We start from the raw sequence: 12,983 nt of genomic DNA, 5'->3' as shown, positions 1-12,983 counted from the left end.
GTAGTAACACAGCAGCTTAAAAATGAGCAAAACTCACCACAATGGTTACATTTTCACCACTAATACCACATTGAGACTGTGAGCTGAGTGTATAAAAGCCACTGTGTGCTCTGAACATTATGCAAACAATGAACGTTAACTAATCACCTTTGAGACGTTAGATATGATGGTGAGATCTCTTAAAAACTGTTCTGAGTGTGTTGCTGTTTCACCAGCCAGCAAAAACCAGACGTCGTCTTCTACATTCCTCATCTTTTAAAAACTCAGACCATCGTGTGTGTCCTGTGGAAACTTCGTACAAACAGATCCTCTCCAACCCAAACTCCCATCACAGTAAATAAAAACAGCAGCAGGTACGGAGTGATTCTAACCCTACGATCATGTAAAGTCGCGTGTTTTTACCATGTTGTATATGTTGTAATAATAACCAATGGCAGTACTTCCCTTTCCATAATGTTGTGCACATCTTTTTACTTTGAATGTTGTCAGACACTTTGTGAACTTTTTTTGTCTTTCCTCTGAGATATTGTTCTAATAAAATAAGCAGCAATGAAATGTGAGGTTGTTCTTTGGCTACACTTATTGGCGCAAAAGCAGAGTTCATTGATATGAATGTATGATTTAAGTTGAAACAATGACTATGTGTAAAGGAGAATGTATAGTGAGTGGGTGGTTGTGCAAATGAGAATGCCAACGTGGTAAGGATGGATCTTGTCTCCCCTCATCAGGATTTAACCTTGCCTTCACTAGGCTATACATTACCCAGCCACCAAAACATGACATTAAAAAAAAGACATCAGCAAAAATTGTGTTGGTTATTTTCACAGCTAAAAATATAGCCTAACATTTCCATTCACAGCAAGTTAAAAAAATGAGCCTCCTTACTTACGATCTTTCCCATTAAAGAATATTTAAAGAACAGGACTTGTGCAGGAATATTAATCATGAAGCAAAATTCACAATTCCCTATCAGATATATTTAGGATCCAGTAGCTCATCAGGGTGCCCTGAACTGAATCAGTTGTGAGCTCAGCTAAAGGAAACTGATGTTTTTGCCACAGTGTCAACAGGCAGATGTGAAATGTGTCAAACTCCTTTCTGTGAGTGATTTGGTTTGATGTGTGTGATCAGGTTGTTCCTGGCATCGCTTTTGCTGTAGAGAATTAGTTACCATTACTACAGAGTTTTGTGCAGGGGTGTATCCAGACTTTTTGAGTAGGGTGGCCTAACTGGGGCACCAACCCCTGCAGGTGTTCACACTAATATGAATATCATTAATTTACTCTTTGTATCTACCCAGATAATATCTGTTTGTCCAAAGCCACAGTTAAAAGTGCTTTAAACTGTAACAAGTTCATTTATTGACAACATTTTGGTACCAAAACATTGCTAATCTTTTATTTGTAATGTGCCATAAAAAAGAAAATGTGCCAATCATAGTAAAGGATTTTGGAGTGGCATTTAAGGTGGCCAATCAGGTTTCAAGGGGGGGGGGGTCCATGCCACCCCTGATCACCCTTCTGGACACACCCCTGGTGTTGTCCAATTAGAATGAAGTAGTAGTATTTGGAAGTATAGAAGTATAAGTATAACACAGCCCTGTAACAATTAGACATACGGGTATGAGAGATACATATTCCACCTATTCTGTAAATGAACACTCATAATCTCTTATAAATGCTTAGTAGCATTCTTCAAATTTAGTTACTGACTCATGAAAAGACAAAAGGCTGTTTGCTGCAAACTGCACTTAAAATGCTCCTAAAAACCTGTAGAATATCCCCAGCTAGTCCAGCATGTCTTCATTATATATATTTCAGTATACGATCTTATCCAGCAGATGAAAATATGTTCAAAGACTGTAGGTCAGCCACCTCAGAGACTATATGAATCAATGCAATACAATCATGCTAAGGCTGACTAACAACATTGTCTCTGACCCTAACCATGAACTCAAAATCAAAAACGTGATAATGTTTGAATGAGGTCAATACAGCAGGAAGACTTGAGTCTACGTAGAATTAATAGTTGTATTTAAAAAAACGTACCACACATTCAGTCCAGAGGTCTTACAGCATATTTATTAAATCTTAAACCGCAGTAGTTCATAATAATATAAACATAATAAATCATCAACATCTTGTTTTTTTTACAGCCGCTCCTCTACAGAAAATATGTACAGGTTTTATTAACATGCTAATATTTCAAATATGTACAACTAAAATCTCTCACATGTTAATATACTTTCTACATTTTTTAAACAGAAAAAAAAAACATTTTCATCTGTTAAAGAAAAAAACAGACATTTGAAGCTACATTTACTCATGTACAGAAAGTACAAGTCTGACTCTGCTCCAACGTGAGTTCATCAACAGAAGATGCACTAATGTTAAAAATTGACTCTATGTAGCTTCAATTTTAAATGTCTCTTTTTAACTTTGTATTGCTTATTAAACAAGCAGCAACGGTGGGTTTGTATCATTTGCTGAATATATTTAATTTTTTATCTAGGATGATTTAGTGGATAAATGTCCTTCTTGATAAAACATTTTTAAATTAATGTTCTTTTTGCAACATGTAGGTTTTATTGTTCTCCTTTTCTGTTCTTTATTCCCTGGAGAGGTAAAACAAGGAACTTTAAATGTGTCTCAAATGTTGGTTTGAAACTGTTCATTGTGCTACTTTTTAGCTATTTTAGTTAACAGTGTTTAACTTGAATGGTTGTCCTTTAAATCCTGGACAGGCAAAGAACCTTCAACCTTCACCTTCAACTCTTGACGTGAAACAAAGGGTTAAAGTCGGCTGCAGGAGAGTAAAGTCTGAACAAAACGTCCTGTTCCTCAGACAGCAGCTTGTTTTCTGATTATTTTCACAACAGTTTATTTCTCGTCTTCCCTTCGTTGCAGTTTGTTTCTGAAGTCTTCAGTGTGGATCTGTTGCTCTGCTGGAGTCAGATTAAGGTCTGGGTTGTGGGTGGAGGCTCCAGCTTTCGTGACAACGCAGTAAGGATGAGGTTGAATTTGTTATAGCGATCTGATTGGTTGACTGTGGCTCCTCGGCTCCCCCACAGCAGCCGCAGCTGAAAGTCTGTTTTAAACACCTCCAACAAGTCTTCATCGCTCTGAAACTCTGCGAACATAAAACCCAAAAAACAAGATTTATGATCCTGCTGAAGATTTATTGTCTGGAAGTAAAATTATACTTTTAAACAACAAGTTTTTCACTTTACCGTGTAAGATCTTCTGTGCGTTTCTTGTGTAACTTTGTGCACTGTGTGCTACGTCGCGAGCAGCCTCCAGGTGGCGCAGCATGATGTCACAGCCCTGGTCGCTGGTCTCCCAGAGCTCTGCCCCCTCTGGTGTGATTGATGGACGTTCCATCAAAGTGAGGAGGGGCAGAAGGAGGGGGACGCAGACCACTGAAGGAGGTGAGGCTGAAGGAAGAGGAGGGGGAGGTCAGCTTGTTAGGGACTCATAACTGTAACATCTAAATGTTAGTGTACCAAGTAAATGGACTGGGCATGAGACAATTGTGCTCACTCATAGTGTGTTTCTGTGTGTGTGTTCAGTACCTGTGCCCTCATACAGAGTCTTGTAAAAAGGTTTCAGTATTTTCTCGTAGCTGATGGCGGTCTGTGTGTAATTCCTTCGTAAAGTGGTCCAGGTTTCCTCCAAACGGCTGATCTGCAAAGAGATTCACCTGTAAGTCTCACCACCATCACACAGTTTTATAGATGTTTAGCAGTTTTCTTTGTGTTTGCATGCATGAATGTGAGTGTTTGTGTATCTGTTTCTTACCTGAGGCAGGTCCAGAGCCTTCATCAGGGCTGTGAAAGCAAACAAGTCGCCCACCGTGTCCTTCAGCTCCATCGCAACCAGAATGATTCGGTTCAAGGTGGAAGCTCGCTCATCCACGCTGCCAGTACATCCCAGAATATCCACAGCAACGCCTATCGCCATGGTGTGGTGTCTGAGAGAAGGAGGACAGGAGGATCATCAACAATATCCTGCTAACTCTCCATCGTCATCTTGTTTCAAGCAACTTTATTTCGACTAGAAATGAGACAAACACTCTGTAAGATTAGAGTTAAGTGTAGCTAACCATATGATGGCTATGGTCATATTCACCATAAAGACATGATATTCCATATGAAAGTTATTCTTTTATGCATGAGCTCAAACAGAGACTCAGCTGTTCTTCTCTCTGCGTCTTTGATTCAACATGTGTGCCCTTATGTGTTTGTGTGCGGGGATAATGTGAGTGTTTGATGTGTGTGTGACGGGTGTGAGATGTTTACCTTTCCATGAGGTCCAGCCTCAGTTGCCGGCCATGCGGCAGAGTCACCAGCTCCAAACCAGAGGCCACGCCCATCTGACCTTTGAGCTCCGGAGTCACGCCGAGGATCCTCGCCACCTGGTTACAAAAACACCTCTGTTACACTTCCATGTTGAAACCTTTCTCTCATCTAGTGTGTGTTTCTGTGTGTGTGTGTGTGTGTGTGTGTGTGTGTGTGTGTGTGTGTGTGTGTGTGTGTGTGTGTGTGTGCGTGTGTGTGTGTGTTGATAAGGTGTAAAACTGGTTTGGGGTTGTTATTCTCCTGCGTCATGAGGATGTATTCATTGCGTCAGTAACACTAACACCGGCTGCAGGATAGAAATCTAATTGAGTGACTCAGTCACAGAGGCTTTATGTGCGACAGCTGCAGAAAACATGTTTACCTCCAAAATATTCTCACTCAACACTTTTTTTAGGTCACAGTTGTTTCATTTGACAAGTCTGTTTTGACCTCATTATGAAGTATTGTTCAGGCTGAATGAGCAGAATCAAGAGGAATAAACCAAGGAAATAAGAATCTGAAAATCACTTTGTCCTCGTTCTTTTATGAAATCAGTAGTGTCAGCTTATTCCTCTTTATATAAGTTTTAGCAGTTATTATTTCTTCAAAATATGCAATCACTTAACAAGAAATCAAAAACATATTATGAGGTGCATTTCGACCAAGAGTTCCGGGGTCTTTTAGCCCCCAGAACTACTTTCCCCGGAACTAAAAGGTTCCTGTGCCCCCATTGTTGTCTGCGTTTCAACCGCGGGCTGAAGTCCCATGTAGATTGTTCAAATCAGGCCAGTGACGTATGGGGAAAAAATTATATTGAATAATAATTTGAAATCTTGATAAAGAACTAAACTAGTATGCATTCCCAGGAACTCCCTCTGTGTTTCAACAACTGTGTAAACTCCTCAAACACTGTTACGTTCAACTGAAAGTCCCAGGACCTTTGAAAGTACTACCCCCCCAAGCAGGGTCTTTTCAGGGGGGAGATTATCTACCCCTGAACTAAATTTAGACCCTGGTTCATCCGGTCGAAACGCATGTAGTTCAGGGGTAAAGTCCCTAGTTCCGGGGTCGAAAAACACCTATAGTGTTTTCTGATGTAAGAATCTGAACTGATTATTTTGCTGTTTAAATATACAGCTGTTGCCGTTCATGTTGAAAACAGCATCGTAAATCATCCTTTTGAGCGGGTATATGTTTACACACACCAGGAATATTATTCAGGTTGAACTCTGCTCTTCTTGTGCTATCATTAAAAATGGAATATTAAGAGTTTTTCTGTCAAAAGTGTAAAGACAGCATCTTCTTGGACTCAGTGGTCCTTTCTTGAGAAGGAGAAGCAAGACTTTAAATCAGAAGAAAGCTTCAAGGCACTCTCTTTTTGTTGAGTTATTTTTTCTGGCTTTTTTCAACTTTATTAGACAGGACAGCTGAAGAAAGATGTGCAGAGTGGTGAGAGGAGGGTGACATGCAGCATAGGATCAAGGAATGGAGTCAGACTAGCCACCGCTGGGACCAGGATTATGTTAATGGGGTGCATGTTTCCACAAAGGCTTTCTCTTAAACAGTTTAAAAGCCTTTATTGTCACAGTATGAAATTTCAGGCTGATATCAGAGTGATAAAATGGTTAACAGAGGTAAGTTTGTAGACTTTGATATTCTAAGCATTGACAATGAAACCTGGTAAGTGCTCTCTGGTAAGTCTTAAGAGGAGCTTTAAAAGTGCTCACAGAGTCTGCTGACCTCTTTTCCTCGGGCAGCTCGTTCCAGAGCTTCAGGGCTTGGACTGTAAATGCTCTACCAGCCCAAGTTTTCAGCCGAGCCTCAGGAACACACAGCCTGAACTGGCAACTGAGGTATTTGAATTATTTAAATAGAGGGCTTTTGAGTCTTTGTTTATCATGCTACAGATTTGTGAGTCTAGTTTTCAGTTATATTTTAGTAGCAGGAAGACAAATCAGAGATTAGAGATTCAAATGAAGAAACCATCAGAGAAATATGCTGTGTGTTTGTGTGTGTGTGTGTGTGTGTGTGTGTGTGTGTGTGTGTGTGTGTGTGTGTGTGTGTGTGTGTGTGTGTGTGTGTGTGTACCTGGCAGTCGGCCAGCAGCAGGTGTCGTGCTATACTGTGGTGGTTGTGTTTCAGCAGCAGCTCCTTCGCTCTCTTCAGCACCACCATCTCCAGAGGTTTGTTCTCTGGAGGCAGAAGTCGAGATCCGAACTCTGCCGGCTGGAACGTGGACTCCGTCTCGATGACCGGCCGCTGGAAGCTGCTCCTCTTACCCTCCTTCTTCTTTCGTTCCTCCCCCTCTTCCCTCCCTGCGTCCTCCTCTTCTTCACTGGTGTTCTCTAAAGCAGCGATTGCATGATGGTAGGAGCTTCTGTCCAGCCCTCTCCTCCCTCCTGCCTCCTTCTCCTCGTCCCCCTCCTCCTCCTCTTCTCTTCCTCCCTCACCCTCTCTCTTCAGTCGCTCCACGTAGCTGCAGAGCGGAGGCTGGAGGTGCGAAGCGTTATCTGTAACCATGTTTGATGAGTTTGATTCTCTCCACTCCAGCGGGCTGCAGGACCTCGGGTCTGCAGGACTTGGTTGAAGGCGGTCGGCCCATCCTGGATCTTGATTCTGGAGGAGCTCAGGGGGGGAGACAGAGCCTGAGGAGCTGAAGGAGTCTGCAGAGAGGAGCTGATGCTGGAACTTCATAGGTTTAACTGGAGGCACAGGAGGACCTGTGGGGGCTGGAAATAACAATCACATTCATTTATGCATTCATTAGATTGTGACTTCAGCGTGAAAGCCATTTACATGAAATACATTAAGACAATAGAGAGGTTAGATTGTTTCTCTCTCATGCTGGCACAGAAGAACAGCTGTATGCTCAAACTTCAACTCTGTGATCAAGCAGTAAGGCCAACAGAAAACTGCAGTTCCTCAAGTGACCACTTGACGATGGATATTCTTGTCTAATAGGCACTGAGAGGAACTTTCAGTTTCTGGGATGAAGACTGCATTTCCCATGAGCACAATCACCAACTGTGGTAAAGATGTGTCTCTTTTCAAAGTGTTCATTTGTCGTGGAAGGCAATAAATAAATAAAGATCTTTGTTTTGACACAACTTAGTTCAAGACAACTTTTACCAGGATGCAGAGTGATGAAGTAATGAACTGATTTGTAGATACGTCAAATTATTAACTGTAATGTAACAATGACAAAACTTTGCAACCATTCATAAACATTAGTTAGCTTACAAATGTGAGCAGACTGGTTCAATATTACCCATCACAGCCCCGGTGAAACCACCAGGGCAATGTTTTTTGTTTGCTTCCAGTACAGCTCGAGTGTAAATGCATCAACTGTAATTAAGAGTTTAAGCAGTTGCATTGAATGAAAAATAAAGCCACCTGCACTCTTCCAAGGGTCCATACATGAAGAGTCCAGGGGAGATGTAGCCATCCTTGACGAGGAGGAGGAGGAGTCTGAGAGGTTGGAGGAGCTGGAGGGTGGCAGCAGTGGCTGCAGGCAGGGAGAGCGAGTCAGGCGAGCCAGGGGCACCTTGCTGGGTTTAGGAGGCGGTTTGGGACACAGCTGGCTGTCAGAGCCGCGGATTGCTTGACCTGGAGTCACATAAACTACTGTCATTATTTTATGAAACACTGGGCTATCAAACACATGTTGTTTATTATAATCAAATATTCAATCAGACATTTATAATCTGAATTTATTTGACCGTGATCAGTCACAGTTTATCTTTGACTACGGGATGAAATCAGCTGCAAGGTAAATAAAATATAATACATCTCAGACATATTTAAAGGGTTTGTTATTGAGACTTGATGTGATCTAACATCTGTAGCCTTACAATCCACCTGACTAGATCTTTTTTTTTGAATGTGGGGATTTGTGCACCATCAGATTTTAGTGTCCCAGTGTACAAACCTGCCAGAGGTTCTGCAGATCTCCGAGCGACAGAAGGGCTCAGTACTGGCTCACTGCCTGTCCTAAAGACTGGAGACTTGGGGCTGGGACTCGTGAGCAGAGGGTCAGGATGCTGTGGGGGCTGAGGTTTGGATCCTGGAAGAGAAGAGCAGATGACATGCAACATAAAAAAAACTAGACAAGACAAGTAACGGTGGTTATAGAGAGAATAAAAAAGGTCAAAGTGAAAGTAAAGATGAGAGTGAAAACAAAAAATACATATTTAATGAAACAAAAAGAAGAAGATGAGAGCAGAGGAAGGACAGGAATTAAAAGAGTCCTGTAAATGAGCAGTTTCAAAAATTGTGCAAAGCATAACACAAAGAGAATGAAAGCTTCACTGTGCTTTGAACAAAGACGCTTCCATAAATACCAGAAACAAATAATGAAGCTTAAAAGGTGGAAAGATAGCCTGCAGCCTTCCTGCAGGAGTGAAACACAATGAGTCAAAGCAAACCTTTGAACATTCATCAGAGCATTAAGAACAGACACTGTGCTGTAAACAGAAAACAAAAGTAGTAATCCTGCCCTACTTATAAAACTCTGCACACCTGGCCCGTCACACGAGTGAGTAATTTAGCATTAATCTCATTAATACAACTTTTGTTTGTTTAGTTTAAATGATCTGTCCACCATTAATTCTCCAGTTAACATCATCCACGACACTTCCCACGTCTGTTTGTGTTCTGAAGTTGATAGTAAACCATATCTAAACACAAGTTGAAATGGCACAGACAGACAAACATGGTTGTACTGTCAGTTAAATTCCACTGGTAGTGTTGCTTCAAAGTTTTAAAGTCATGAGTAAATTATTTTGTCTACAAACTTACCTGCTGCAGGAAATCTGACTCAAAGGAAGCCTGCCCCACAGTTCCACCTTTAAAGCTTTCTATGATGTCACCCAGGAGGTTAAAGTGACTACCATTTCTGGTAATATTAAAGTGCATTTCCTGTATATCCGGTCCATAGGGCAGAAATAGCACATGTTATGATGCATTCAAGTGCTGTAGGAAATTTGACTATCTACTGCAATTGGTTCTCTATGTGTATTTGTTTCTTTATGTTTATAATAATATGGGTGCTAAACCCAGTAGGGAGCATGGCCACAGTGAGGTGCTGGTGATGTATGCCTCTATGTAATGAGTTGTAATGAGGGGACACCAGGATTTATTTATGTCCTTATGTTGACAGTTCTCTTTTTTCCATATTTTGTTATCTTGTATGCTTCCTGGTTGCACTTGTTAATACATGTCCACTGATAGGACTTAAATTGAAGTACCCTGAGTCTGCCTCCTACTAAACCACGAACCCTCTACCAACACTAACCCTGATATTAAAACAAACTCTAGGAGCATCATTTGAAGTCAACGTAATATATACGTCAGTAAAAGAGCATGTGCACATGAACACAGTCAAATATAAAACAAAAAAGCACCGTACAGAGGTTCACAAATCTTCATGAGAATTATTTCACAGCGCACCAACCAGCCTTCAATTTTGTGGTTAGAAAGAGGGTGATACCTGGTCTTAATGTCTATACATTTTGTTAAAACATACATTACAGGTTGAGTTTAGACTGTGATTGAAATCATAAAAATCAATCCAATCAAAACATCTACTTGTAACAGAAGTCATATCATAGGATTCACTGACACACTGTCTGCTCAAAACCTCAGGCTGTTGAATGTGATTTTTGATTTGAATATGGCACTCAATGGGAAGGGTTTTGAAGAATAACGCACCTTGTTGGTGGAAAGCATTCCTCATCTAAGAACCTCAGAAGAGTAGACCCTAACAAGGTCTCTCCTTCTTAGTCTTTGGCACCCAAATCTCCCATTACAAGGCCTTTTAGATGTGCAGGATGTAAAGTAACTACACCATTTCAACCATTTCCAAAACAAGATGTGAAAGTCAGACTGGAAAGTTAATATATGTCCTCTTAAGAAAGAGGTTGCATGCAGCTTTTGGTGAAAGCAGATAAAACTAAGACATCAAAGTATCACTCACCCAGAGGCAGGTAGCTCTCTGACTGATGTGCTTTGAGGGGGCGCCTCCTCTCCTGGACCTGATTGAGACTTGCTGGTTGGCTGCCACAGCGATCCTTCAGCCTGAAAGAAAGAGGACGCAGGTTATAGAAATACTGGCATGGAGGGAAAACTTAGTCTTAGAATAGAAATAAATGCTTTTTTAAAGTTTCTATGATTGACCTTTTATCGTTTGTTTCTCTTAAAAACCCCCTTCTTCCTCTCTTCTGTAAACCCCCTCTGGTGTTTATTGTTTTCAGGCTCCCACTCTTTCCTCAGACGGATACGGACTCCGTGCATCACGCTCAAAGAACTTTAATGCAGCGTGAAATAACACCCTTTCTTTATTTATACAGGATACATTTGGTGGAGTGTGTTGTATTTATGGCGGTCTGTACGGATGATGAATAGAAATAGCTTGCGGCTACACGTTAAAAGCTTTACAGGGAAAGAAGTTTGTAGCATTGATTCAATTATTCCAGTAAAAGAACAAAAGCAGAGGGGATGACTGAGAAGAAGCGCGAGTTCATTATTCAAATATATCAGACTACTGTTTGTTTGGACTGCTGCACACTTCATATTTTAGGAAACAGAGAAAGTCTTTATTTCATGATATCTATGAAACTACATGTCAAATACACAAAACACACATACTTCCATCCACAGAGGAGCCCTCAAGCTTCAATATCTATCACTGTTTTTTTTTTTTTTGTGGTTATGTTTAGACTTTACCAACCTGAGCTGGCTTCCTCTGCTCATGCCGTTCTCCCGGCAGTGTGTGTTATCTTGCACGTTGTGTGCGTTATCGTGTGTGTGTCCATTGGTAATGTTGAGGCTGAGGCGCTTCTGGCTCCGCCTCTCCTGCGCTGTAAGCCCCGCCTCCCTGTGATTGCTGGACAGCCCATACTTTTCCTCCAAGCAGCGTAGAGGCAGCGCTCTGTTGATTGGCTGGAAGATGATGGCTCCAACCACCTGGAAGAAGAGGAGAAACAACATGTTTCGCTTTTATATGTCTGATCTCAGACGGCAGGCAGTTCATTTGAACAATATCAACTAAACAGACTCTCTGTGTTCCAATTTGACGCCAACTTTCATATTTAATTTACCAACATTAAATCAACTGTACTCATCATTTTTATAATAATATTCCACATGTAAAAACACTGACCAAACCTACCTGAGAGACAGGTTTCCTGTTGCCGACATAGTATCTGATAAGTGCAGGGACACTGTCGAACCCCTCTCTGTCCAGTCGATACTCCACTCTGGAGTACGCTTCGTTCAACATCACCACCTGAAGAAGAGATGTTAAAAAATCATGTCATGGTTTTATTCTGATGATTTGATAGTAAACACCGTTTTCATTTTTTACCTCTGACCCCTTAAAATGAAGTCCAATGTGACCCATGCATCAGATACAGTCTACAATTATGACCAGTTTAAAGGTTCAGTGAGTAGAAATGTGAATATTTAGCAAGATCTAGCAGTCAACGCTCTCTTGCTCATCCCCCTTGATAGTAAAGCAATGGTGGCTTTTGAGGACAAAACGCTGCTGTGATGCTTGATAACTATGATCCTCCATTTGTCAAGTTTTTACCATCAAAAAAGTAAATACATTTATATCTGTTTGCCCACAACAACAACCACTCTCTTCTTCTTTGTTTTCTTACCGCAGACCATTTTGCAAAGCCGTCGTCCGATCTGTTCTACTGTTGAAACATGGCGGCAAAAAGTATCCAAACCGCATCACTACAGAGACCTACTGCACTCCTTCTCTTTTGTACTTAATACATTATTCACCCTCCAGTCAGACTTCTGTGACTTTATTTGATATTTTACCTTCTTGTTGATTTTAAAGTGCTGGGCGACGTTCCTCCACTGGGAGGTCAGTACATAACTTCCTGGACTTGACAGCGAATCACGGATCAGGAAATCCCCGTCACGCTGCACCAAGTTTTCTGCAACCTGGAAAGAAACACAGAGTTACATATGTGTGCACACACAAAACTGAACACACACAGGAACACACGCATGCACACAGTGTTTGTTTACAGTCCAAACATTTCATTAAAAGTAATAATGGTAGGCTGTTAGACTCTTAGCGTCTTTATGAGCTCAGTACGCCAGTTTGCAGCGGATACGTAAGACACAAGGATATTTAAAGCCTCTGCATATAACAATGATTATCTATTTACAAAATTGTCTGATAGATGATATTAACTTTAATTTGTTTTAAACTTTTATATGAGAAATACACAACCCAACAGGTTAATATAATATGACAAAAAGTTCAACTCAAGATATATAGAAAATATGTCAACATAAAAATCTTTATCCCCCTCTGTAAACATCAAACTGTAAACAAGACACTGAATAAAAACTCTGAGGGCATCCACACCCAGTTGTTAAATAACAGGAATAGATAATCAATACCCGACTGGAAACATCATCCACTTCACTAAATCAAAACACAATTAAAGCAGAGCTGTGAGGCGGCCTGCGGCGCAACATTCACAAAAGTCTGAGCAAGGTTTGGTTCAGAGAGGACGAGTCATCTGAAAGTGTTTCTTTATTCTTCTATCTATCACAGCCTTGTTGAATAAGGTCTCTCTCTGCTCTCATTTACTCTAACACAAATGCACACACACACACACAC

General features: G+C 41.0%; 1 protein-coding gene across 2 annotated transcripts in view; it reads right to left on the bottom strand.

Annotated features, from left to right (window-relative positions):
• Positions 1 to 2,065: 2,065 nt before the first annotated feature.
• Positions 2,066 to 12,983, bottom strand: part of bcar3 (BCAR3 adaptor protein, NSP family member) — an 84,237-nt gene continuing 73,319 nt past the window's right edge. For both annotated transcript variants that reach the window (XM_034700150.1, XM_034700156.1), the window contains 12 exons: positions 12,167 to 12,292; positions 11,505 to 11,621; positions 11,064 to 11,299; positions 10,311 to 10,411; positions 8,265 to 8,399; positions 7,730 to 7,942; positions 6,425 to 7,065; positions 4,298 to 4,413; positions 3,798 to 3,969; positions 3,572 to 3,683; positions 3,230 to 3,433; positions 2,066 to 3,129 (listed from right to left, as the gene is read on the bottom strand). In XM_034700150.1, the coding sequence (XP_034556041.1) occupies positions 2,951 to 3,129; positions 3,230 to 3,433; positions 3,572 to 3,683; positions 3,798 to 3,969; positions 4,298 to 4,413; positions 6,425 to 7,065; positions 7,730 to 7,942; positions 8,265 to 8,399; positions 10,311 to 10,411; positions 11,064 to 11,299; positions 11,505 to 11,621; positions 12,167 to 12,292 (2,352 nt within the window). In that variant the 3' untranslated portion in view covers positions 2,066 to 2,950. The remainder of the gene's footprint in view (positions 3,130 to 3,229; positions 3,434 to 3,571; positions 3,684 to 3,797; positions 3,970 to 4,297; positions 4,414 to 6,424; positions 7,066 to 7,729; positions 7,943 to 8,264; positions 8,400 to 10,310; positions 10,412 to 11,063; positions 11,300 to 11,504; positions 11,622 to 12,166; positions 12,293 to 12,983) is intronic.

This window comes from Notolabrus celidotus, chromosome 2, assembly GCF_009762535.1.
Source record: "Notolabrus celidotus isolate fNotCel1 chromosome 2, fNotCel1.pri, whole genome shotgun sequence".
Lineage (NCBI taxonomy): Eukaryota > Metazoa > Chordata > Actinopteri > Labriformes > Labridae > Notolabrus > Notolabrus celidotus.
The sequence above is the reverse complement of the archived record's forward strand: the minus strand, read 5'-3'. Positions and strand labels throughout refer to the sequence as shown.